The 24282-nt window shown below is 39.2% G+C and overlaps 1 protein-coding gene and 2 non-coding genes across 4 annotated transcripts; all 3 read left to right on the top strand.

Moving 5' to 3' along the window:
- The first annotated feature begins 8378 nt into the window (after window positions 1-8378).
- KHDC4 (KH domain containing 4, pre-mRNA splicing factor) lies at window positions 8379-24191 on the top strand. Of its 2 annotated transcripts, XM_045545326.1 has the most exons (14): window positions 8379-8495; window positions 8999-9215; window positions 11837-11965; window positions 12300-12379; window positions 13878-13930; window positions 14203-14366; window positions 15121-15332; window positions 15891-15951; window positions 16948-17005; window positions 17220-17473; window positions 20373-20546; window positions 21312-21424; window positions 21941-22032; window positions 22898-24191. In XM_045545326.1, exons 1-14 carry the CDS (start codon window positions 8458-8460, stop codon window positions 23095-23097), a joined length of 1845 nt encoding a protein of 614 aa, XP_045401282.1. In that variant the 5' UTR covers window positions 8379-8457; the 3' UTR covers window positions 23098-24191. The 2 variants fall into 2 exon arrangements, with proteins under 2 accessions (XP_045401282.1, XP_045401283.1); XM_045545327.1 differs by lacking the exon at window positions 22898-24191 and having other exon boundaries at window positions 8412-8495; window positions 21340-21424; window positions 21941-22028.
- On the top strand, window positions 14643-14771 carry LOC123636282. The gene has a single exon (XR_006734474.1). It is a non-coding gene; the product is annotated as a small Cajal body-specific RNA 4 (non-coding RNA).
- LOC123636279 lies at window positions 18573-18708 on the top strand. The gene has a single exon (XR_006734471.1). It is a non-coding gene; the product is annotated as a small nucleolar RNA SNORA42/SNORA80 family (small nucleolar RNA).
- Window positions 24192-24282: the final 91 nt, after the last annotated feature.

Genomic DNA, 24282 nt, shown 5'->3' with positions numbered 1-24282 from the left:
TTCCCAGCACCAGTTTGCTGACTCACATCCTTTGAAGTGGAGTTCTTTGCTCAGAAAATTTGACTACATCAATTTTTGCTCAATGGGAAATTTCTTTTTGCCACTGATCCTCAGATCATCTCTGAGATGGTAATTGATGAAAAACATCCCCACATGAAATTTAGCTCCTAAAATGTTTCTTTTCTGTCATTGTCCTTTGTACTGGGGATTAAGAATTGCTGGAGAGGAAGAAGTGCCCTACCATGATGGTTTGACTCACACAGGACCCACCGGTGGTATTTTTCTAGCAATTCAATTCTCACAGAACTTTAATAGGTCGCTTTATTTTTTTGCTTTTAAGAGTGCCATGTTGCTATTTTTATTGTTTTACTATTGTTATAGCTTTCTTTTTTAAAAATTTTCAGAATTTTTTCTTTTTTAAATTTTGACATAATTTCAGACTTACAGAGAAGCTACAAGAATAGTACAAGGAATTTCTGTACTCCCTTCACCCAGATTTCCCAAATGTTTATATTTCTTCACATTTGCTTTGTCCTTTCCTCTCTCTGTGTATATATGTATACATGTGTGTATAATTTTTTTTTCTTTTTCTTTTTTTTTTTTTTTTTGAGACAGAGTCTTGCTCTGTTGCCTGGGCTAGAGTGCCGTGGCATCAGCCTAGCTCACAGCAACCTCAAACTCCTGGGCTTAAGCAATTCTCCTGCCTCAGCCTCCCGAGTAGCTGGGACTACAGGCATGTGCCAGCATGCCTGGCTAATTTTTTTTTCTATATATATTTTTAGCTGTCCAGATCATTTCTTTCTATTTTTAGCAGAGACGAGGTCTCGCTCTTGCTCATGCTGATCTCGAACTCCTGACCTTGAGCAATTCTCCCGCCTTGGCCTCTCAGAGTGCTAGGATTACAGGTGTGAGCCACCGCGCCCGGCCATAATGTTTTTCTTGAACAGTTTGAAAGTAAGTTGCAGATGTGATGTTTCTTTTTTTTTTTTGAGACAGAGTCTCACTCTGTCACCTAGGCTAGAGTGCAGTGCCATCATCATAGCTCACAGTAGCCTCAAACTCCTGGGCTTACGCAATCCTCCTGCCTCAGCCTCCCAAGTATCTGGGACTACAGGTGCATACCAGGACGCCCAGCTAATTTTTCTATTTTAGTAGAGACAGGGTCTCGCTCTTGCTCAGGCTCGTCTTGAACTCCTGAGCTCAAGCAATCCTCCCGCCTCAGCACTGTGCCCGGCTGACATGATGTTTCTTTACCTCTAAATTATTCAGCATATATATCCTAAAAACAAGGATATTCTCTTATATAAGCAAAGTACAATTATCAAAAACAACAAATTAATAATACTACAATACTATCATCTATTATGCAGATGTTGCCAGTTGCCCCTATAATGTTTTTTATAGCAAAAGAAATCCTGGATCATGCATTACATTCAATTGTCACATCTCTTTAATTCCCTTTAATTTAGAACAGTTCCTCAGGTTTTGTTTTTCATGTCATGTTTTAATGTCATATATTTTTAAAGACTAAAGGCCAATTATTTTGTAGGATATTCCTAATTTGGTTTTGTTTGATACTTCCTCATGATTAGACTCAGGTTATGAAATTTGGGCAGGGACACCATAGAAGGGATGTGTTCATCTTAGTGCACCAGATTAGGAGATGCATGGTGTTTATAACTAGTGATGTTAACTTCAGTCATTTAGTTAAGGTGGTATCTTCCAGGTTTTTCCACTGTAAAGGTACCATTATCCCTTTGTAATTATTAAGTATCTTTGAGACTTTGAGGAAATACTTTGGAACTATGTAAATATCTTGTTGCTCTTCTAGCTTTGACCCTTTAATTTTAGCATCCATTGATGATTCTTGCCTTAATCAATTATTATTATAATATGATCATTGCCAAATAGTGATTTTGATGCCATGTTTTAAATCCACAGCCTCATTCTGACAGTTGTTATTTCTCTAAGATGATCAGTCCTACAGGAATCTGTTGTTTGGCAGGAACCCAAGCCTGAGTTCTACCCATCTTCATTGCTCTTCTTCTAATGGTTTTGTTCTCAGGCCCCTAATGAGAAACCACATTTGGGAAGGACTGTTATATTTTACATATGGCCTCTAAGTCCATTCCTTATAGCCCTGGGAAAAATCATGTTTTGGTGGGGGAAATGTTGCAATGAGAGGTAAGTTTTTTTGGTTTTTCATTGAGACAGGGTCTTGCAGCTGGAGTGCAGTGGCACTAATGTAGCTCACTGCAGCCTCGACCTCCCAGGCTCAAACTATCCTCCTGCCTCAGCCTCCCAAATAGCTAGGACTACAGGGCAGACACCACCACACCCACCTAATTTTTAAAATTTTTTGTAGAGACACGGGTCTCACTATATCACCCAAGCTGGTCTCAAGCTCCTGGCCTCAAGTGATCCTCCTGCCTCAGCCTCCCAAAGTGCTGGGATTACAGGCTTGAGCCACTGCACTGGCAAGAAGTATTTTTGAGTGGCTCAGATGTTAGGCATTTCCTCCATTTCTTCTGGCTTTCCCAGAGGTTCACATTTTAATTGTTAGGAGCCTAGTCATGGCCAATCAGAGCATTAACTTTAGTCACAAAATCTAGTATGGCAAATAATTTGGTATGGCCTAAAATTTGAATGGATTCATTTTACCAGACCTGGTCTTAAGTAGTTTTGGACTACAGAGATAGAGTTATCTCTACAGAATTACATAACTGCCCTGTTTTTTTCCTATCCTCCCCCCCCCTTTTTTTTTTTTTTTAAGAAACAGTATCTTACTCTGTCACCCAGGCTGGAGTGCAGTGGCGCAGTCATAGTGCTACTGTGCCTGGCTTCCTATCCCTTTTCATCAGAAAAACTTGGGACAAAATGTTGATCTCTTTTGGGACTGTGCTTTTCCTATGGCTCTAAAGAATAATCAACACACTGTACTATCCTCCCATTTTGCTAACAGGGCCCCCAAAGCTATACTCTGTCTTCTGGTTTGGCTGACTTCTCAGCCAGGAATGGGTTAATCCATACTAGGCAGTTCACAGTTCCACTGAGGATCTGTGATTTGCAAACTCACTCTTAGTATCAATTTCTTTTCCAGTTATACAAATAACCAAAGTCACTGAAGCTAGCTCAAGTAAGCGGGAGAGAGAAGGAATTGTATTTTAAAAAATACGTTGGGTAACCTCTTAGCTATCCAAAGACAGGGCACAAAGTATAGTCAGGCTCCACAGAAGCTAGAATTGGGACTATACACTCATTTTTTAATAGCTGCTCCAATCTTTCTTGACATATTTCTCCTTGTATGGAGGTGGAAAAATATTTCTAAAACTGTTTTTCAGAGGTGACACCAGAATTCCTCATATGAAATCTCCGTTTTGAAAAAGTATTCAATAAGTGCTTGAGGCAGCACCCAAAGGGGTCATATGGTGAATACTGAAGACCTGGAAAAAGCACACCCTCCATCTTTTCTTTTTTTTTCCCATCATACCTCCCACTGTTGTGGGAAAGAATATTAGACCAAAACAGCAGGACCCAGTTCAGCATTTTCCAAATTTGGGCTGATCTAAATGAATTCAGGAGAGACACCTTGGAAACAGGTGTGGGAATACAGCACCACCATCTGGAGAAAAGGAGACTGAATTGTAGCTAGAAAGTGCCACTGAAACAACAGGAGAGGAGTAAGTCCCAGGGGCAGGAGAGGATACTGAAAGAGAGGTTATGGGGCCCAGCCTTTTGGGTTTTATGTCCTCTCCAAGCTGTCACTGCCTTAAAGTTGGTAGTAAATGGCCTAATAATACCCAAATGAGCACTAGGAAATTGAAGAATCATTGAGATTCATGTGTCAATTTTTTGACCATGCACTAAACAGGAAGGAAAAATGACCTAAGCCTAATCTCTCTCTTTTTTTTTTCTTTCTTTCTTTTTTTTCCTGAGTTCTGTCACCCAGGCTGGAGTGCAGTGGCACAATCATAGCTCACTGTAACCTCAAACTCCTGGGCTCAATGGATCCTCCCACCTCAGCCTCCCAAGTAGCTGGGACTACAGTCACACACCACCACATCTGGCTAATTTTTAATTTTTTTGTACAGACAGGGTATCGTGCTATGTTGCACAGGCTGGTCTTGAACTCCCGGCCTCAAGTAATCTTCCTGCCTTAGCCTCTCAAAGTGCTGGGATTACAGGGATGAGCTACTGTGCCCCTCTCACTTTGGAGAGACTTTTTCAATTAGAAATATAACAAAATGCCATTGAATGGAGTTTAGAAAATCACACTTGGTACAGCTCAGGTCAACATTTAAAAAAAAAGAAAGATAGCCTGGGCGCGGTGGCTCACGCCTGTAATCCTAGCCCTCTGGGAGGCCGAGGCGGGTGGATCCCTCGAGGTCAGGAGTTCGAGACCAGCCTGAGCGAGACCCTGTCTCTACTAAAAATACAAATAAATTATCTGGCCAACTAAAAATGTATATAGAAAAAATTAGCCAGGCATGGTGGCGCATGCCTGTAGTCCCAGCTACTCGAGAGGCTGAGGCAGTAGGATCACTTAAGCCCAGGAGTTTGAGGTTGCTGCGAGCTAGGCTGATGCCACGGCACTCACGCTAGCCCGGGCAACAAAGTGAGACTGTCTCAAAAAAAAAAAGAAAAGAAAAGAAAGAAAATCAGACTTGGTTGTATCAATAGAGAAATATTATTGGAGAAATTCAGATTTTTTTTTGAGACAGAGTCTTGCTCTGTTGCCCAGGCTAGAGTGTCGTGGCATCAGCCTGGCTCACAGGCAACCTCAAACTCTTGGCTCTAGTGATCCTCCTGCCTCAGCCTCCCAAGTAGCTGGGACTACAGGAACATGCCACCAGGCCTGGCTAATTTTTTCTATTTTTAGTAGAGACGAGGGCTTGCTCTTGCTCAGGCTGGTCTCAGAGAATTGTAAATAAATGAGTGAAGCATTTAACTTAAGAAAGTAGAGAGAAAAACAAAATAAATCCTCCCCAAAGGAGAAGATAATTAATAAAAATAAAACTTTAAATTAATATGGAATTGATGAACCAAGTGATGAATAAAACTAAAAGCTATGTTCTTTAAAAAGGTGAACAAATAGACAAGACCCTGGCAAGGCTAAGGAAAATGAAAAGAAAAAGAGAGAAGGGAAAGAAACAGCCATATAAATGAGAAAGAATGAGAGTCTTTTGGTGAAATCTTACACAAAGATTTCATTCTAGGTAAAATGGATGATTTAAATGACTAAAATTAACTCAAGCAAAAATAAGAATCCCGATCGCATGAATAACCACAAAAGAATTTGAAAAGGTTTTCAAATATCACTAAAAAACTTCTAGATCCAGAAGATTTTATAAGCAAATTCAGTCTAACCTTTAAAGAAACAATAACTCCCAAGTTATTCAAAATACAGAAGAAAAAATGAAAAAGTTGCCAACTAATTTTTCAAAGCTAGCAGAAATCCACAACTTGAATTTTAAAGTACCAAAATATTATATTACCTGTGAATACAGATGCAAAACTCATAAACAAAATATCAGCAAATCAAAGACAGCAATGTATTAAAAGAACGATATCTCAAGATCAAGAAGTGAGGCCAGGCGTTGTGGCTCACGCCTGTAATCCTAGCACTCTGGGAGGCCGAGGCGGGTGGATTGCTCAAGGTCAGGAGTTCGAGACCAGCCTGAGCAAGAGTGAGATCCCGTCTCTACTAAAAAAATAGAAAGAAATTATCTGGACAACTAAACATATATAGAAAAAATTAGCCGGGCATGGTGACACATGCCTGTAGTCCCAGCTACTCGGGAGGCTGAGGCAGGAGGATTGCTTGAGCCCAGGAGTTTGAGGTTGCTGTGAGCTAGGCTGACGCCACGGCACTCTACCCTGGGCAACAGAGTGAGACTCTGTCTCAATAAAAAAAAAAAAAGAAAATTAAGAAATCTAGCATTAGAATTGTTTACAATAATACATGAAGGGAAAAAAATCTTTTTATGATTATATCAGACCTACCAAAAATGGATAACTAAGTTTTAATACCTATTCCTGATAAAAGTGCTTAATAAAATGAAGATACAAGAAAATTTCCTAAACATTGCAAATAATATTTATTAGAAGTAAACATTAAGTTCAAAAGTAAAGTTGATTCTCCAAAGAAGATATGCAAATAGCCAGCAAGCACCTGAAAAGATCACTGGTCATTAAGGAAATGCAAATCAGAACCACAATGAGACACAACTTCGCACCTACTGTGATGGCTATGATAAAAAAATTGAAGCGGGGATGGTGACAATGGCCTGTAGTCCCAGCTACACTGGAGGCTGAGGTGGAAGGATTGCTTGAGGCCAGAAGTTTGAGTCTGCAGTGTGCTAAGATTGTACTTGCAAATAGCCACTGCATTCCAGCCTGGGCAACTTATCAAGACCCCATCTCTAAAAAAATAATAATTTAAAAATTGAAAATAACAAGTGTTGGGGATGATGTGGAGCAATAGGAACCCTCATACGTTACTGGTGGGAATGTAAAATGGTGCAACCACTTAGTTTGGTAGTTCCACAAAAGTTAAACATAGAATTACCATATGACCCAGCAATTCTGCTCCTATGTATAAACCCTAAATAATTAAAAACAGGTACTTAAATGCTTGTTTATGAATGTTCATAGCAGCACTATTTACAATAGCCAAGAGGTGGAAAGAACTCAAATGTTCATCAGTTGATGAATGGATAAATTGTGGTATAAACATCCAGTGGAATATTATTCAGTGACAAAAAGGAATGAAGTTCTGATACATGCTACAACACAGCGATGAACCTTGAAGATATGCTAAGGGAAAGAAGCCAGATAGAAAAGATCACACATTGTATAATTCCATTGTATGACTTCATTTATATGAAATATGTAGAATAGGCAAATCTAGAGAAACAGATTTAGTGGTTGCCGGCATCTGGTGCAAGGGGGAAATGGGAACTGACTGGTTCGGGATTTCTTTTTGGGGTGCGGGGTTTCTTTTTGGGGTGATGAAATTATCTAGGTTTAGATAATGGTGATTGTTGCACAACCTGGGAATATGCTAAAAAACACTGAATTGTACACTTACAGTTACCCTTTTAAAAAGGGTAAATTTATGGTGTATGAATTATGTGTCAATTTAAAAAAAAAACAACATAATTTCAATCAGAATACCAACAGCATTGTTTTGGGGAGAAGAGGTAATGAGAAAACAATGCTATTTAATCCAAAATTCATTTGGAAAAATACACCTCTTAGAATAGGCAAGGAAATGATGAAAGAAAATCTTCTTGCCCTAACAGATTTTAAAATATACATAGGGTTACTGTAATAAAAACAGTATAGCAAAGGAACAAATATATCAAAATGATAGAAAATGATGCAGAAGTATAATATAGTGTGTGTCTGCCTACCATTTCATACACTATAAAGGTGGTGTTTGTATGGAAAGGACATTTTATTTATTAAGTACTGAAGGAAAAACACTAATAATTTGGCTTTTAAATGAATCTGTATTCTATTAATCATATTGGCATATAAACTTATTTGAAAAATAACAACGCATTTTATTTATTCGATCTGGCGACTCCTTCCAGATCCAAGACACACCAAAGGTTAGAAACTTCTGGGGTCCACAATCAACTCAAACTTCTCAGCATGGCATTCAAGACCTTTTATTATCTGGCCCCCACACTCCAGCAAACAGAACCATTAAGTATGCAGATACCAAAACAGGGTGTTCCACAACCTATGGTTGATCTCCACCTCTCCAGGCCTCTACTGGTTTTTTCCGTTCCGTTTCTAAGACGTCCCACCAATTTGAGTAGCTGATCTTCTGCGATCTTTGCTTATCATACAACTCTGTAATACGTATTTGCCCGCCTGCCTGCCCTGCCACATTGAGAGTAGCAGAATGGCAACGACCTGTGGCTTATTCATCTTTATATCGCCTGCTTCGTGCACAGAAATGAAAAAAACCAGAGAAATTCCTCAAATGACTTTGAAACGAATCATTTCCCTTTTCCTAAATAACTGTAAAGTGTAGTGGGCAAAAGCCGCGGGAATGCTTTCTCCCTAGCCAGAGGCTGGGACTCCACACAAATGTCGCCGAATTTGGGGAGAAACCTGTTTAATTTCCTGACTCATGCGTATTGTTTACTAGGCTACCAGTATGCCCACGACAAAGATGGATTCTCCTGGCTCTGACTCCACTTTCAAATCAGACATACCAGCCATCTTTCTTAAGGTCAAGGCGCAAGCCGGAAGGTCACACCCTACCTGTCTCAGAAATGCCAGACGCCTTTAAATCACCGAGAGTCCAATCGGAATCGACATTTTCGCCGGAACCGCTCTGCCTCACGACCGGAAGAGGCTGTGCGTAAAGGCGTTGGGGGCGGAAGTGACGGGAAAGTAGTTGTGAGGTAGTTGGCGGGTGGTTGAGTAGAGCCGGTCGCCATGTCCGCGGGGAGCGCGACACATCCTGGAGCTGGCGGGTAAAGCTTTTAGGGCGAGGGAATCGGAGCGAACATGGGGGCACCGGAGAGGGGGAGGGAACCTGGGAAGCTGCGTATGGGGGGAGGGGCGCCTAGGTGAGAAGTGTACGTATCGGAGGGCCAGACATTTGGGAGGAAGGATCTTGAACAGGCCTGGAGCCCTTAAAAAGGGCCAGCGGGGATCCAAGGGAGGAGGGAAACAGGGACTTTTGGAAGGGCGAGCCAAGGGGAAGACGAACACGAGAGTATGCGAGACAGAGTGGAGTCTTTCGATAGAGAGAGTAGAAACGAAGTAGATTTGGGGAAAGGGTTGAAAGAAGTGTGTTTGGTGAAATAAATTAGTAATTGTTTGTTTAAAGAGAGATGGGAATTTTAGACCTGAACGGTGGTTTGGAGGTGTAAATGGAAGTGAGAGAGGGGAAAATGGGGTTCTAAGGCATAGTAAGGTAAGAATCATATAATTGAAATTTTGGGGCCTAATATTTTCCTTTCCCTACCCGTAGGCGCCGCAGCAAATGGGACCAACCAGCTCCAGCCCCCCTTCTCTTCCTCCCACCAACTGCCCCAGGTGGGGAGGTCACCAGCAGTGGGGGAAGCCCTGGGGGTACCACAGCTGCTCCTTCAGGAGCCTTGGATGCTGCTGCTGCTGTGGCTGCCAAGATCAATGCCATGCTCATGGCCAAAGGGAAGCTGAAACCAAGTCAAAATGCTTCTGAGAAGGTATTCAAATTGAAGGGTCTCTTGTGAATTGCAATTGTAATAGGAATTGTTTTGTAATCCTGTCATCTCATAATCAGTTGTGTTAATGAAGGAGAAAACAGGTATAATAGTATGAAGATTATTTAGTTTGGGAACGTTTTAGGTGACATTTTGTGATAAATACGTTTTTGCAAGGCAATTTTGTTGGGGCTGATAACATTTATGGACCAGATTGTTGTGTCCATGTTCACCTAGTTCAGTTTAAGTTCTATCCATAGAGTCATTTAAAGCAACGTAATATATTGTTGATACACATGGTTTTTTGAAGTCAAAAGAGAAATTCAGCTAAATCAAATGAGCTTTTAAGTGTCAACTCTAATTAGAACCTGTAGATGTTTAACGATTACTTCCCTGAACTGCAGTTAAACATGAGCTAAAATGGAGGAATAATTTATGCATGTGTTGTTTTGCTGTTTTCATACAAAATGAGGACATTTGGTCATTTTATGAAATCTCTGGTATAATTAGAATCTTGTAACTAGAAGGGATCAGGCTGGTCTCCTGAGTAGCTAGGACTACAGGTGTGCACCACCGTGACCAGCTATACTTTTTAAAAAAAAAAATCTTTACAACAATTTTATGTAATAGATTATTGTTACGAGTTTACAGATGAGCAAAATTAGGTTCTTGAATGTAAGTAACTTCTACAAGATCTGTAAGTACAAGATCAATGTGTTCTAGTGTAGCCCATTCCACTGTAATTATCATAAGAAAAATTTTTTTCTGGTTTAAATTAAAATTTGCCTCCCATGGTACCTGTGAAGAGGTGAGTTCTGTGTTTGAAAATGCAAACCTTTGTGAGCCTTCCACAAACCCTTATATGGAATGTTTGTCAGTTGACCATTGTCTGTCTGAATGCTTATATGTTAAAGTTCTGCAGAGTTGGTAAGAACTTTTAGTGAATTAAAAATTCACCATTAAGTATGTTTTATGTTTGTGTGAGTCAGTTGTCCATTTCTAAGGTCTATGAGGAAAAATTAGAAGCATAATGACAAAGCCGGGTACAGTGGCTCACACCTGTAATCCCAGGACTTTGGGAGGCCAAGGTGGGAGGATCACTTGAGGTCAAGAATTCCAGACCAGCTTGGGTAAAACAGCGAGAACCTGTCTCTCCAAAAAATTTTTAAAATTGTCAGGTGTGGTGGCGCCTGCCTGTAGTCCTAGCTGCTGGGGAGGCTGAGGCAGGAGGATCGTTTGAGTCCAAGAGTTCAAGGCTGCAGTGAGCCGTGATCATGCCGCTGCATTCCAGCATCGGCAACAGAGTTACCCTGTTTTTTAAAACATTTTAAAAAGCAAAATGATAGTTGAACTCAGCAGGAGGCAACAGGGTACATAAATACTGATTTTAGAATCATAACACCTAGGTTTGAAACCTAGAGTCCCCAGTTAACTTGTTATACGGCTTTGACATAATGAACTTCAGTTTTCTCTTTGGTAATATATACCCACACTGTCCAGTGCAGTAGTCACTAGCCACGTGTGGCTATTTAAATTAAATACACTCCCAGCCTTCAGAACTGTGAGAAATAAATTTTTGTTGTTTAAGAAAAAAATTCAAATTAAATACAATTTAAAATTTAGTTCATGAGTCACATTAGCTATGTTTCAATGCTCAAGAGACACATTTGGCTAGTGGCTGCCATATTGGACTCTCAGATATAAAACACTTAACATTGTCACAGAAAGTTCTGTTAGACAACATTGATACATACTGTTAAATGTGATCATAAGAATTCAGTGAGCCAAGATGTGTAAACAAATACTATAAGGGGCAAACAAAGTTAGGTGATACTGAGTTTTTATTTAGTTTTGTCTCCATATTTTAAAAATGTTATCTAACACACAAAGTAAACTGTATTTTACCTTCCTTGAGCAGGTTTGCTAGACATTGGTTGGGGAAAGCCATCTTATTTTTTAAAATGTTTTTTCAGTTAACACTCAAATCCAGCTTTCTGGAGTTGTTTGTAGTTTAAATTGAGAGAAACCAGATCAGGTTTTAGGATCTTACTGGCTTTTCATTCATTCTTTCTTCTTCCATAATAGAGTAATAGGATGATTAATTAGGTATAATTTAAGGATTTTTTAGAACTTTACAAGGATGAAATTAGTTGAATTTACTTGTGACTATAAAAGTGGCACAAAGGCAACTTCCTGTTGCACAAACAAGGTGTGTGGGTTGTACATATGTTCTCTACCCCCTCTACATTTTACTACACATATAACCATTTAATTGAGCTGTGAAGCATCATAACTTGGCCTATATTCCTTTTGGAGGTTGCAGTTTCTAGTCCATGGACTTTCTGTAATTATATGGCCATAAAAATGCACACAGGGCCAAGGTTAAAGAGAAATCTAATCTAATAGTGGCCTTTAAGTAAGTTGATTCTACTTAGTGTCATTTTAGTGAGGTTTTGGTTGCTTGTTATTTCAGGTATGAAGAATGACTAAATGTGTTTGTAGGCAGATAAAGGGAACCATAGGGAGGTGGTGGGACTTGGGAAAGGATAGTTGCAAATTGGACAAGTAAAAGATTTTATTTCATCATATAAACTTTTTAATCTAATTTTTTTCTCTTTTTGTAGCTTCAGACCCCTGGCAAAGGCCTAACTAGCAATAAAAGCAAGGATGACCTGGTGGTAGCTGAAGTAGAAATTAATGATGTGCCTCTCACATGTAGGAACTTGCTGACTCGAGGACAGACCCAAGATGAGGTGTGGAGGAATTGGGACATTTGGGGGAAGGTGGAGGGTGGATTCAGAAAAAGACCTCTAAACACAAGGAGGAGTTAGATATTCATTAGTGGGTTTGGGCCATAGTCTCCAAAGTCACAATTGGGTTTAACTTAACTTCAGAGTAAAGTGAATGAAACAGATATGCGTAAATTCTTTGGGTTGGTTTGAATGGAAAAACCATAGAATCAAAATTTCAGGTAGAGAGAATTCATTCCTATCTCATGTGTAATGAATGAAAAATCTATCCTTCTAACTGCCATTAAAATCAACCAATTACCACATCATCTTTTTAACAGAACATTTCTTTCTTTAGATCAGCCGACTTAGTGGGGCTGCAGTGTCCACTCGAGGGAGGTTCATGACAACTGAGGAGAAGGCCAAAGTGGGACCAGGGTGTGTATGCTTATCCTCTAGTTTGGGAAAGGGTTGGGTATAAAACTCACATTAGCTTCATATTTTTCATTCGTAGGTAATAATGTGTAAATGTGTCATTAGTGGTTTGTGGGGTGTGTGTGTGTGTCCTGCTTTATAGCAGAATTCTGGGTATCTCAAATAGGTATAAGAAATGTTGGCAGCTATTTTGTTTTCCTTTTCCCACTGGATTTTTATTTCACATTTAATGTTTTTATTGGAAGAAACAAATTACAAGAATGTGTAAAAGAAGGTAATAACTTAACATTTAATATATATACTTTTAATCCTTTTTTCTTTTTCTTTTCTTTTTTTCTTCCCTCACTCCATAAACCTTTTTTTCTGTGGAAATAACTTCCCACAAATGGGCTCATTTTGTTGTAATCTCCCTTTTTTTAAAAAAAGTCCTTTTATTGCCTTTATGATGATGGCTAGTGATCACTCTATTAATTGCCAAGAACACATTTTCCTATAACCTATTAGACAGCCAACAAAAAGGAATTCTGTTCTTGAGTATTGGATTATCTTAGTTGGGTAACAATGCCAATGAACCCATGAGAACAAGCTGTTTTTTTGTTTTTTTTTTTTTTTAGAACAAGCTCTTGGCTGGGCACAGTGGCTTATGCCTGTAATCCTAGCACTCTGGAAGGCCGAGGCGGGTGGATCGCTCAAGGTCAGGAGTTCGAGACCAGCTTGAGCAAGAGCAAGACCCCGTCTCTACTAAAAATAGAAAGAAATTATCTGGCCAACTAAAAATGTATATAGACAAAATTAGCTGGGCATGGTGGCGCATGCCTGTAGTCCCAGCTACTCGGGAGGCTGAGGCAGTAGGATCGCTTAAGCCCAGGAGTTTGAGGTTGCTGTGAGCTAGGCTGACGCCATGGCACTCACTCTAGCCCAGGCAACAAAGTGAGATTTTGTCTCAAAAAAAAGAACGAGCTCTTGATCCTGTGTGGACCAGTTAACATTTTTTTTTTTTTTTTTTTTAGATAAGGTCTTGCTCTGTCACCCAGGCTAGAGTGCAGTAGCATGATCATAGTTCACTGCAACCTCAAATTCCTGGTCTCCAGTGATCCTCCTGCCTCAGCCTCCCAGACAGCTGAGACTATAGGAAAGTGCCACCACACCCGGCCAATTTTTTCATTTTTAGTAGAGTTGGGTTCTCACTCTTGCTCGGGCTGGTCTTGAACTCCTAAGCTCAAGCAATCCTCCTGCCTCAGCCTCCCCATTGCTAGGATTATAGGCGTGAGCCACTGCACCTGGCCCTTCCAGTTAACTTTTAACAACAAGAAAAGATTATTTGTTCTCCAGCTGTAAAATCATATTCCTAGAAATTAAGTAGCAATGGTTCTTTCAAAGTATATAGTTCCTTTTTCCTATTTGGAAACTTTAAACATTACAGATTAGATTTGATGACACATTTGACTCCTTTTTTGGTTTTGACCAGATTGGCATCATCCTTTTTTATTTCTCTTTATAGGGATCGTCCATTATATCTTCATGTTCAGGGCCAGACACGGGAATTAGTGGACAGTAAGTAATGTTTTTGGTTCACATAGCGCTTTTTGTGAAGAGCAAAGTACAGGACTGTGTGTAACAAGTTGGCAGACTGTCACTGGAAGCTGTTCTAACTTTTGTTCATGAACCACATACAAATGTGTATAGGGGTTTAGAGAGGTTGGGAACCATATATTTGGGTAACCTATAAAATGAGTTGATGTTTGAGTAATTGAACATTGACCTGTCTTTATCATTGGGCAGTAGTCAGTTCATTTGATTTAGTCTTACTGTCTGTTTTTCCCTAGGAGCTGTAAACAGGATCAAAGAAATTATCACCAATGGAGTGGTGAAAGCTGCCACAGGGACAAGTCCAACTTTTAATGGTGCAACAGTAACTGTCTATCACCAGCCTGCACCCATTGCTCAGCTGTCTCCAGCTGTTAGCCAGAAGCCTCCCTTCCAGTCAGGGGTATGTTTTGGGGGAGAGATCATTAATAGCTTTATCATTTCTTTAAAAAAATAATATATAAAAAGAAAAAAATAAAATCTTAAATTCCAACCTGAAAGTTACCTGCTATTGGTATTCTGTTAATGGCCTATGTAGGTTTCCAAGATACAATGAACATCTGAGCACACATCTCTTCATACTAATATGTTCTAGAAAGGGGATTGATAGATGAAAGGATATACACATTGTACATTTTGAAGTTAGTGGTTTTAATTTGTATTTGTAAACTTGATGGTAACTGGAGGACTAAGAAGGCTGAGTCTGATGAAGCAAGACTTTGCTGATACATTCCTCCTAGAAAAAAGGGTTGGAGAGAGCAGCCCTCATTGGAGAATGTCACAGGGCTGACTGTACTACCCAACACACTCTACTCCAGTTTTACAGGAGGCTGAAAATTTCACATTAACTTACATCAGTTGGAGGGAAATGGTTATGCTTACTCGATATTGGGTCTTGGGTTGTTGCTTCTTAAATATGTTTTGCTGAGTGGAATAAGGCATTTATTTTGTAGGTAGGTACATGGAAGATGAAGTTCTTACTTAAATTCCTTGATAGGGTTTATTTTTATGGTAGAAATTATATATAGTGGGTCTTTATTCTGGAAGTGATTAAACGTATCTTGGAGATTAAAGTATTTTATGTAATAATTTTCTACAAGGTTAGGATTTAATTATATAGTCTCTGTTTAATCTGAGGTGTTCTGTTCCTCCTACAGATGCATTATGTTCAAGATAAATTATTCGTGGGTCTGGAACATGCTGTGCCCACATTTAACGTCAAGGAGAAGGTGGAAGGTCCAGGTTGCTCTTATTTGCAGCACATTCAGATTGAAACAGGTGCCAAAGTCTTCCTACGAGGCAAAGGTTCAGGCTGTATTGAGCCAGCATCTGGCCGAGAAGCTTTTGAACCTATGTATATTTACATCAGGTATGGATGGGTGGGGCAAAGGACATTGGAATCCTTGTCAGTTTGTTGGTATAGGCAGGCGAGAGTGATTAAGAAGGAGCACGAGAAAATGGGCATGCTTAATAGTAACATGAGGGATTTAGGTAAATATTAATATTAGCAGTAATCACTTTATAATTAATAAAAATCATTGAATTAGTGGGTGGAATTATCTCTTTAGTGTTAAAGTCTTTGGGTTTTGTACAAGACTGTGATTCTAAAATGAGCTGTGATATCCTAAAGTAATTTTAATTTAAAGTTATAATAATATACTTCATAGTAATTCTATGGCCTTGAAATATTTTTATATCAAGAAGTACCATTACCCAGAGAGAGACCAATAAAATATTTGTGGTAATTATACTATATGTCTTAAAAGGCTTATATTTTATGTTCCTATTTTATGATTTTCAGAGGCCTAGGTTTTAACTACAATGAATATATTAAAGTGGCTTTATAAAACAGCGTGAAAATCTGAAGCAGAATTCTGTATCTTTTGTTTTTCTCTCCTTTGAATTCCTGGTTCTTATTTCTTTGCAGTCATCCCAAACCAGAAGGCCTGGCTGCTGCCAAGAAACTGTGTGAGAATCTCTTACAAACAGTGAGTTATATTTGTTTGATATCTAGAGGAGCTACTGTCATTTTGGAGTGTGTCTTAGCTATTCCTTTCACCTGTGTTAGGGTCCTAGTGCTGCCAAAATAAATTGTCATAAATAAGGTGGCTTAAAATAACAAAAATTTATTTTATCACAGCTCCTGAAGCCAGGAGTCCAAAATCAAAGTGCTGGCAAGGTTGGTTCCTTCTGGAGTCTTTGAGAGGGGAACCATCCCATGCCTCCTAGCATCTGGTGGTTGCCTTGGCATTCTTTTTGGCTTTTGTTAGGATAACTCCCATCTAAAGTAAGGGTAGAGCTATGATAGTTTAAAAACAATTAGTAATGCTTTTGGAATAATTGCTTATTTTGATAACCCATTCTTTTCAGTCTATAAACAAATAACCAAAAGTTAAACTATAGGATTGTTTATATAATAGTTAAAGGAAATCAGGTTTTGGATTGAATATATTCAACCTGGTGTTGCTTTTGTGCATATAACCTGATTGACCAACCCTGTACCAGGTGATTTGACTGTTTCCCATCTTCTTCTTTGTTGGTACTTGAAGTTACCAACTGACTTAGTAGGATGCTTGTAGTGATGAGCAGGTGGGAGAAAAGTACTTGACACTTACTAAACTGTGAGCTCCTTGAGGACAAGTTATCCAGTAAATATGAATGAATGAATTTTCACCAGTTATACTGACAACTTAAATTTCCTAATTAATTAATTTCTGTGGCTTTCTGAATGATTTTGTACCCTAGAATTAAGTCTAGTTCAGGGGATTTAGGGTTATACATGCTCCTATTTCCCAAAATTTGGCTTAATGGATTATGGGTCTACCTCATTAAAATGTAGATAAATAAGTCTAAATTTGATTGGAACATCAATGGAAATATTTTAATTCCTAATTGCTTTGGTCCTGGAATTATATAATCAGACCCAGACCCTTATAAAATAGTTGGGACCGTCGCATATTAATTTGCTTTCCCTTCTCTTTCAGGTTCATGCTGAATACTCTAGATTTGTGAATCAGATTAATACTGCCGTACCATTACCAGGTGTGTACATCTTGAAGTATTTAAAAAGTATTTTGTTAGTGATATTTATTTGTAACTGTGATACTTGAGGCTAGACTAACTGTGCCAGGGCACTATTAATGTTCCCTTCAACTTAGGGTAATTTGGAAAGATACCCTATATATTAAGTTTAATATTCAGCTAAAATGTCTCATTTTGCTGCAGCTGATTAAACACTTTTTTTCTTCCCCCTCAGGCTATACACAACCCTCTGCTATAAGTAGTGTCCCTCCTCAACCACCATATTATCCATCCAATGGCTATCAGTCTGGTTACCCTGTTGTTCCCCCTCCTCAGCAGCCAGTTCAACCTCCCTATGGAGTACCAAGCATAGTGCCACCAGCTGTTTCACTGGCACCTGGAGTCTTGCCAGCATTACCTACTGGAGTCCCACCTGTGCCAACACAATACCCGATAACACAAGTGCAGCCTCCAGCTAGCACTGGACAGGTAGGATGCCAGGATATGCAACATGAGATCACTGAATTTAGGAAGAACTAGGGGAGGGAGAAGTGGTATTCCAAAAATAAATCATGTAGTATATAATGTTTTTTTCATAGTCTTTTGTGTTCCCACCACCAACCAACCTGAATACTTTAGTATAGTGTATACTTGTGTATATGTCATCCTAAACGTTATAGTTAGCTTCACAAGGCTTGCCACCACATAGTTGTTTAAGGTGGGGGTGGTCAGCAGACTTGCTATAAAGGGCCAGATGTTAAATATTTTAGGCTTTGGGGGCCACACAGTCTCTACTGTTCCACTCTGTTGTAGTGCAAAAGCAGCCATAGATACCTGAAGGAATGAGCATGGCTATACTCCAGTATAACTTTATTTATAAAAACAGGTGGCAGGCCATAATCATAGTCTGCCGTACCATGGGCTGTGATTTGCCTACCTTTGCCTTTGTAGTGTTAACAAAGTCCTTAAGGAGGCTGCCTATATCACACCTCCCACTGATTGGAACTGAGCGGTTCTAATTTAGGAGCAAACATTTTATCATATGCATGTGTTCCTAGACAAAGAGCTGTATGAACTTTGCAAAGTTAGGGATTAAAAATGCTGGTATGTTTCTTTCATAATTTATTTATTTATTTTTTGAGACACAGTCTCACTCTGTTGCCCGGGCTAGAGTGCCGTGGCGTCAGCCTAGCTCACAGCAACCTCAAACTCCTGGGCTCTAGCAATCCTACTGCCTCAGCCTCCCAAGTAGCTGGGACTACAGGCATGCGTCACCATGCCCGGCTAATTTTTTCTATATATATTTTTAGTTGGCCAGCTAATTTCTTTCTATTTTTTTTTTTTTTTTTTTTTTTTTTTAGTAGAGACGGGGTCTTGCTCTTGCTCAGGCTGGTATCAAACTCCTGACCTTGAGCGATCCTCCTGCCTTGGCCTCCCATAGTGCTAGGATTATAGGCGTGAGCCACCACACCCGGCCCATAATTTCTTAATTTATGTAAGAAACTAGAATTTTAGGAAAAGAGTAGATATCTAGCTTTTCTGGGTGGATTATATACAAGCCTTGGAGGCAAGGAAGAGACTCATGAGAGCATGGTAATCGATTTATGGTGGGCCCTTCATGTGGGCCTCTCATAGTGGACCCATGCTAGAGTAAACTGCAGCCTCGAACCATTGCCCAGCCTTCTCAGCCGTGGGCTGTGAGCACTGAAGGGGGTTGTACACTGTCTAACAAAAAAGGGCTTATGAACTAAATTCTATTTGTGATCTCTAGTCAACATTATCATACTTTTTTTTTTTTTTTTGAGACAGTCTCACTCTGCTGCCTGGGCTAGAGTGCCATGGCATCAACCTAGCTCACAGCAACCTCCAACTCCTGGGCTCAAGCAATCCTACTGCTTCAGCCTCCCAAGTAGCTGGGACTACATGCATGTGCCACCATGCCCGGCTAATTTTTCTACATATATGTGTGTGTGTGTATATATATATATATATATATATATATATATATATATATATATATATATATATATATATATTTAGCTGTCCATATAATTTCTTTCTATTTTTAGTAGAGACAGGGTCTCACTCTTGCTCAGGCCGGTCTCGAACTCCTGAGCTGAAACAATCCACCCGCCTCGGCCTCCCAGAGTGCTAGGAGGATTACAGGCGTGAGCCTGGCCTTATTTTTTTTTTTTTTTGAGACAGAGTCTTTCTCTGTTGCCCGGGCTAGAGTGCCAGGTGTGGTGGTGCATGCCTGTAGTCCCAGCTACTTGGGAGGCTGAGGCAGGAGGACCACTTTAGCCCAGGCATTCAAAGTTACAGTGAGCCTATGACCTGGCTACAGCACTCCAGCCTGAATGACAGAGCAAGACTATCTTAAAAAATACAAAGATTGGCTGGGCGCGGTGGCTCATGCCTGTAATCCTAGCACTCTGGGAGGGCGAGGCGGGCGGATTGTTGGAGCTCAGGAGTTCGAGACCAGCCTGCGCAAGAGCGAGACCCCGTCTCTACTAAATAGAAAGAAATTATATGGACAGCTAAGAATATATGTAGAAAAAATTAGCCGGGCATAGTGGCACATGCCTGTAGTCCCAGCTACTCGGGAGGCTGAGGCAGAAGGATCGCTTGAGCCCAGGAGTTTGAGGTTGCTGTGAGCTAGGCTGATGCCACGGCACTCATTCTAGCCTGGGCAACAGAGTGAGACTCTGTCTCAAAAAAAAAACAAAAAAAAAAAAACAAAGATTATGATTATAATGCCATGTTTTTACTATACTTTTTTTAGATGTGTTTGGGTACACAAATATTTACCACTGTGTTACAGTTGCCTACAGTATTCAGTACAGTAACAGGCTATACAGGTTTGTAACCAAGAGCAGTAGGCCATATCATATAGCCTACGTGTGTAGAAGGTTATACCATCTAGGTTTGTGTAAATATACTCTGTGATCTTCACATAGCAACGAAATTGCCTCACACTGCATTTCTCAGAATGTATCCCTGTCATTAAGCAATGCATGACTATAGTAATAATAGAGTTTTCCTTTTAGATGTGCTTATTTTTCTGATACATACTCTTTTGATCACTCTTTATTCCTTTTTGGAACAATATCTTCAAACATTAGACTCTTGACATAGCAAAATACTAATAACCATAAAAGTGGTAGATGAAGTTGCCTCTGCCACATTAACAGTATTTAAGATACAGAAAGAACTAATTACATTGATTACAGGGCTTTAAATAAGAGAAAGCTCTTGTTCGATGACTTCTGAACTATAAGTGAGAAGAGTCATATGATGCATATTGATCATTAAAGTATTTCCTAATCATTGTTTACTTACTCTTCAGGCATTCTCACACTTTTTCTTCCTTGGTTTGTTTTGGTCCCAGAGTCCGATGAGTGGTCCTTTTATTCCTGCTGCTCCTGTCAAAACTGCCTTGCCTGCTGGCCCCCAGCCCCAGCCCCAGCCCCAGCCCCCACTCCCAACTCAGCCCCAGGCACAGAAGAGGCGATTCACAGAGGAACTACCAGATGAACGGGAATCTGGACTTCTTGGATACCAGGTTAAATAAAATATCCTGTCTTCATTTCCTCATCTTATTCTCCTACTATATTCTCCCTTTAAAGAAAGATAAATTCACATCTATATCAGCTGTCCTCCCAGTACTAGGATTTCTGCTTTTGGGAACCCATGTAGGTTAGGTTTTTTATCCTATTCAACAGACTCTTGAAAACCTCTGATAGTTAGTTCTTACTCCCATACACATCTCACCCAAAGCTATCAAACTACCAGTATGTGATTTGTATTTAAAATTATGGTTTTCAATTTGCTAATCTCTTTTTAGCAAAGAAGATGATTTCTTTCTCTAGCCTTCCCCACCCAAGACTGCTAGAAATGGAGTGATTTTGTGAATACACATAATTGTAAACATAGTCATTTACTAAAGTTAAAAGATTAAAAGTTGTAGTTTTGGTGCAATTTTATTACAAGAAACAACTTTACAATTTGCCAGAATCCTGGAAGCATTCTTTAAACCATAGCATTTTTACAGTTTATAACTTGGTTTATACAAACCATTTGAGCAGTCAGTTGAAAACAGGTGGACATGGCATAATGAATTATAATCTTTGACCAAGTCCTACAGAGAAAAAAAACAACAACCCTACTTTTGACTACAGTTATACTGCAGATCCCAAAGAGCTATGTAGTGCAGTTTAATTTATTGCAATTTATCAGAAAGATGAGGCACTTGACAGTTACATTAAGGAGCTAAAGTCAATACAGCAGTTGTAGATTTGCTAATGCCACTGTATTTTTCTGCTCATAGCATGGACCCATTCATATGACTAATTTAGGTACAGGCTTCTCCAGTCAGAATGAGATTGAAGGTGCAGGATCGAAGCCGGCAAGTTCCTCAGGCAAAGAGCGAGAGAGGGACAGGTAAGTTATTTTTAACAATTATATGAGTATATTCGGATGTCATTTGTTTCCACCATTCATGAGAGTAATGATCATTGCTTTGAGCTTCAGTGTTCCGAAACTGAAATGAAGTCTTTAAATCAAATGAGCTCCTGTTTGTTGCAGTTGGCACAGTAATAGAAAATATATTACACCTTTCACACTCCTAGAAGCAGTCATACTCAGCTTTGTATAATTACTTATTCAAATATCTTCCTTTACTTTATGGTCTGCATCTTGGCCATAAGAGGGAGCTAGGTTCTTCCTACAACAGTTCGTTATATTTTTGGCATGGCATTGCTATGAGGACAGGCCTCATACTTGATAATGTGTGCTATTTGATAATAGTTTGAAGGGGGTAGGGACAAAAGTGGAAGGAGTTGAAATGGTTAAAATGAACTTGAAGGATTTCCTGCAGATTTTATTATTCCACTTATATACTGGATAAATTAAAAATTGAATGTGTCTGAAAGAAAATTTCCTTTTGTCTTTCAAAAGGCAGTTGATGCCTCCACCAGCCTTTCCAGTGACTGGATTAAAAACAGAGTCTGATGAAAGGAATGGGTCTGGGACCTTAACAGGGAGCCATGGTAAGTCAGGTGTAGCTGGGGGAACAGGGGAATGACTAAGACTGGTCTAAAGCTATTAGTTTTCTAACCTGATGTTCATTCAGGTGTTTTATCCAACCTCTATAATCTACTGGCTAATGAGAATATTTTTATTTATACGGACAGCCTTTTGTTTTCAACCAGCGTGGCTAGAAAAGAAAAGAGTCAGTCAACTTATATTTTATACATAGCATCAGTGACATTAAAACTCTAGGAAATAACTAGTGTTGGTAGGTCATGTTAAAATTCTGTTTCCTGTGTTGTCTGAATACCTGGAGGTAGTCTGATACAGACTTAAAAGATTGAATCTTCCTTTGTATTGGGAGCTCAGCCACATCTCACCTCATAGTTCTGTTTGTCTGTAATGGTCAGCCTCTGGCTGTTAAGAAAAATGTTGCTTTTTAGCATCCCAGAACTCTAAATCCTGTGAGGTACATGGGATCATTTTTGTTCTTTGCCTATAGTCATAATAAAAATAAACAGAAGAAAGTACATATTTTTCTTTTCTTAACTTCTTTTCTTTTAACTCTTTAAAAGGTGAAATATCAGCCCTCAGACTCACTTGCTAACTTTCCTTTTTTTTTTCTTTTTTTTTTCTTTTTTTTGTGTTTCTTTTTTCTTTCTCTGTTTTCTTACATGGTTCTGGTGGATTCACATTTGCTGATGCTGGTGCTGTTTTTCGTGTGATCTTCAACGTTTTTGGGTGACCATTGACCCTGTGACCTCAAAATGGTGTCCAACTAACCACTTACAATTAACATCTTTTTTTTATTAACGAATTTATGGTATTATCTTTTTTTTTTTTCTTGGTGGGGAATGGGGTTGGGGTTGTTTTTCTCTATTCTAGATTATCCAGCCAAGAAGATGAAAACTACAGAGAAGGGATTTGGCTTAGTGGCTTATGCTGCAGATTCGTCTGATGAAGAGGAGGAACATGGAGGTCATAAAAATGCAAGTAGTTTTCCACAGGGCTGGAGTTTGGGATATCAATACCCTTCATCACAACCACGAGCTAAACAACAGATGCCCTTCTGGATGGCTCCATAGGAAACAGTGGAACAGAGTTTTGAACTTCGGTGACTCTTCTTAGCAATAATGCATGCATTTGATTTAACAAGACTCTGGGGCCTATACTGGGAACCATCTTGGACCTGTGCAGAAGTTAGAGATGCAGTGTCCCTGTCTTAAAGGGGTTCCATTCTTTTTAAAACATCCTTATTTCTGCAATGGCATAGCATCTGTCAAAATTTACTTAGAATCACAAATTTGTCTCAGAAGGTTTTTAACAGTTGGTGAAATATGCTTGTCTAACAAAGCATCCTGACAAGGTCATTTCCATATACATTTTACCTGATCCAGCCTTTTCCAAATGACCAGCCCCAACTCTGACATAAAGATTTATTTGTATTTTACTACTGTTGGGTCAATTTTGATAATAACTGGTTACAGACAAAGCCTTACTATTCATTGGTGGGGAAATGATTTTAAGACCATCCTTTCTTTTCAGTACTTAATTCTAAGAGATCCTCATCCCTATTTCATTTTGGATTCTTTCTGTTTTGGAAGATGCCATTTTACTAACTTAAAAGTTGGATATAGCTGGATCCGGGATAGGAAAATGAAGTTATTTTTCAATGTGTGTGTTTTTTGTTTTTGTTTTTATTGGGATGATCCAAAGCTGGCACCTTCAGGAACATTTGTCTCAGATAGCCATTGCTGTTTTTATTGCCCTTCTAAGCTCCTTGTCTTCAGCTGGGTCAGAGAAAACTACTTGACTAAAACTGGTCAGAACTCATCACAGAAATGAAACACAGTGGTCTGTTTCTCTCAGAACTGGTTGCAGCTAAAATAAGAGAGATCTGACTACTTGCAATAGGATGGTGGACTTAGTGACTGAAATTGCAACTTGTCCTTTTTCTTGGCATTACATGTTTTGCCAAAAGAACTTTTTGTATCAAATATTGATGTGTGAAAGTGAAGGAGCTAGTCTGCTGAACCAAGAGTAGTTTGAGATACTTAACTGTCATTTTTGCACATTTGAATACTTTGCAGGCTGGCTTTGTATAAACTTATCCTCTGGTTTCCTATATGTTGTAAATATTTAGACCATAATTTCATTATAAATAAATGTATAAATATTCTGTTTGTGGTTTCTGTTTTTCTTCCATAACCGATCTGCATAATGCAATTATAACAGCAGAAAAATTACATACACAGACCCCAAAGTTTTGC

The sequence above is a fragment of the Lemur catta genome, chromosome 3 (genome assembly GCF_020740605.2).
Source record: "Lemur catta isolate mLemCat1 chromosome 3, mLemCat1.pri, whole genome shotgun sequence".
In the NCBI taxonomy this organism is placed as follows: domain Eukaryota; kingdom Metazoa; phylum Chordata; class Mammalia; order Primates; family Lemuridae; genus Lemur; species Lemur catta.
Note: the sequence above shows the minus strand (reverse complement) of the source record. Positions and strands in the feature narration are given on the sequence as shown.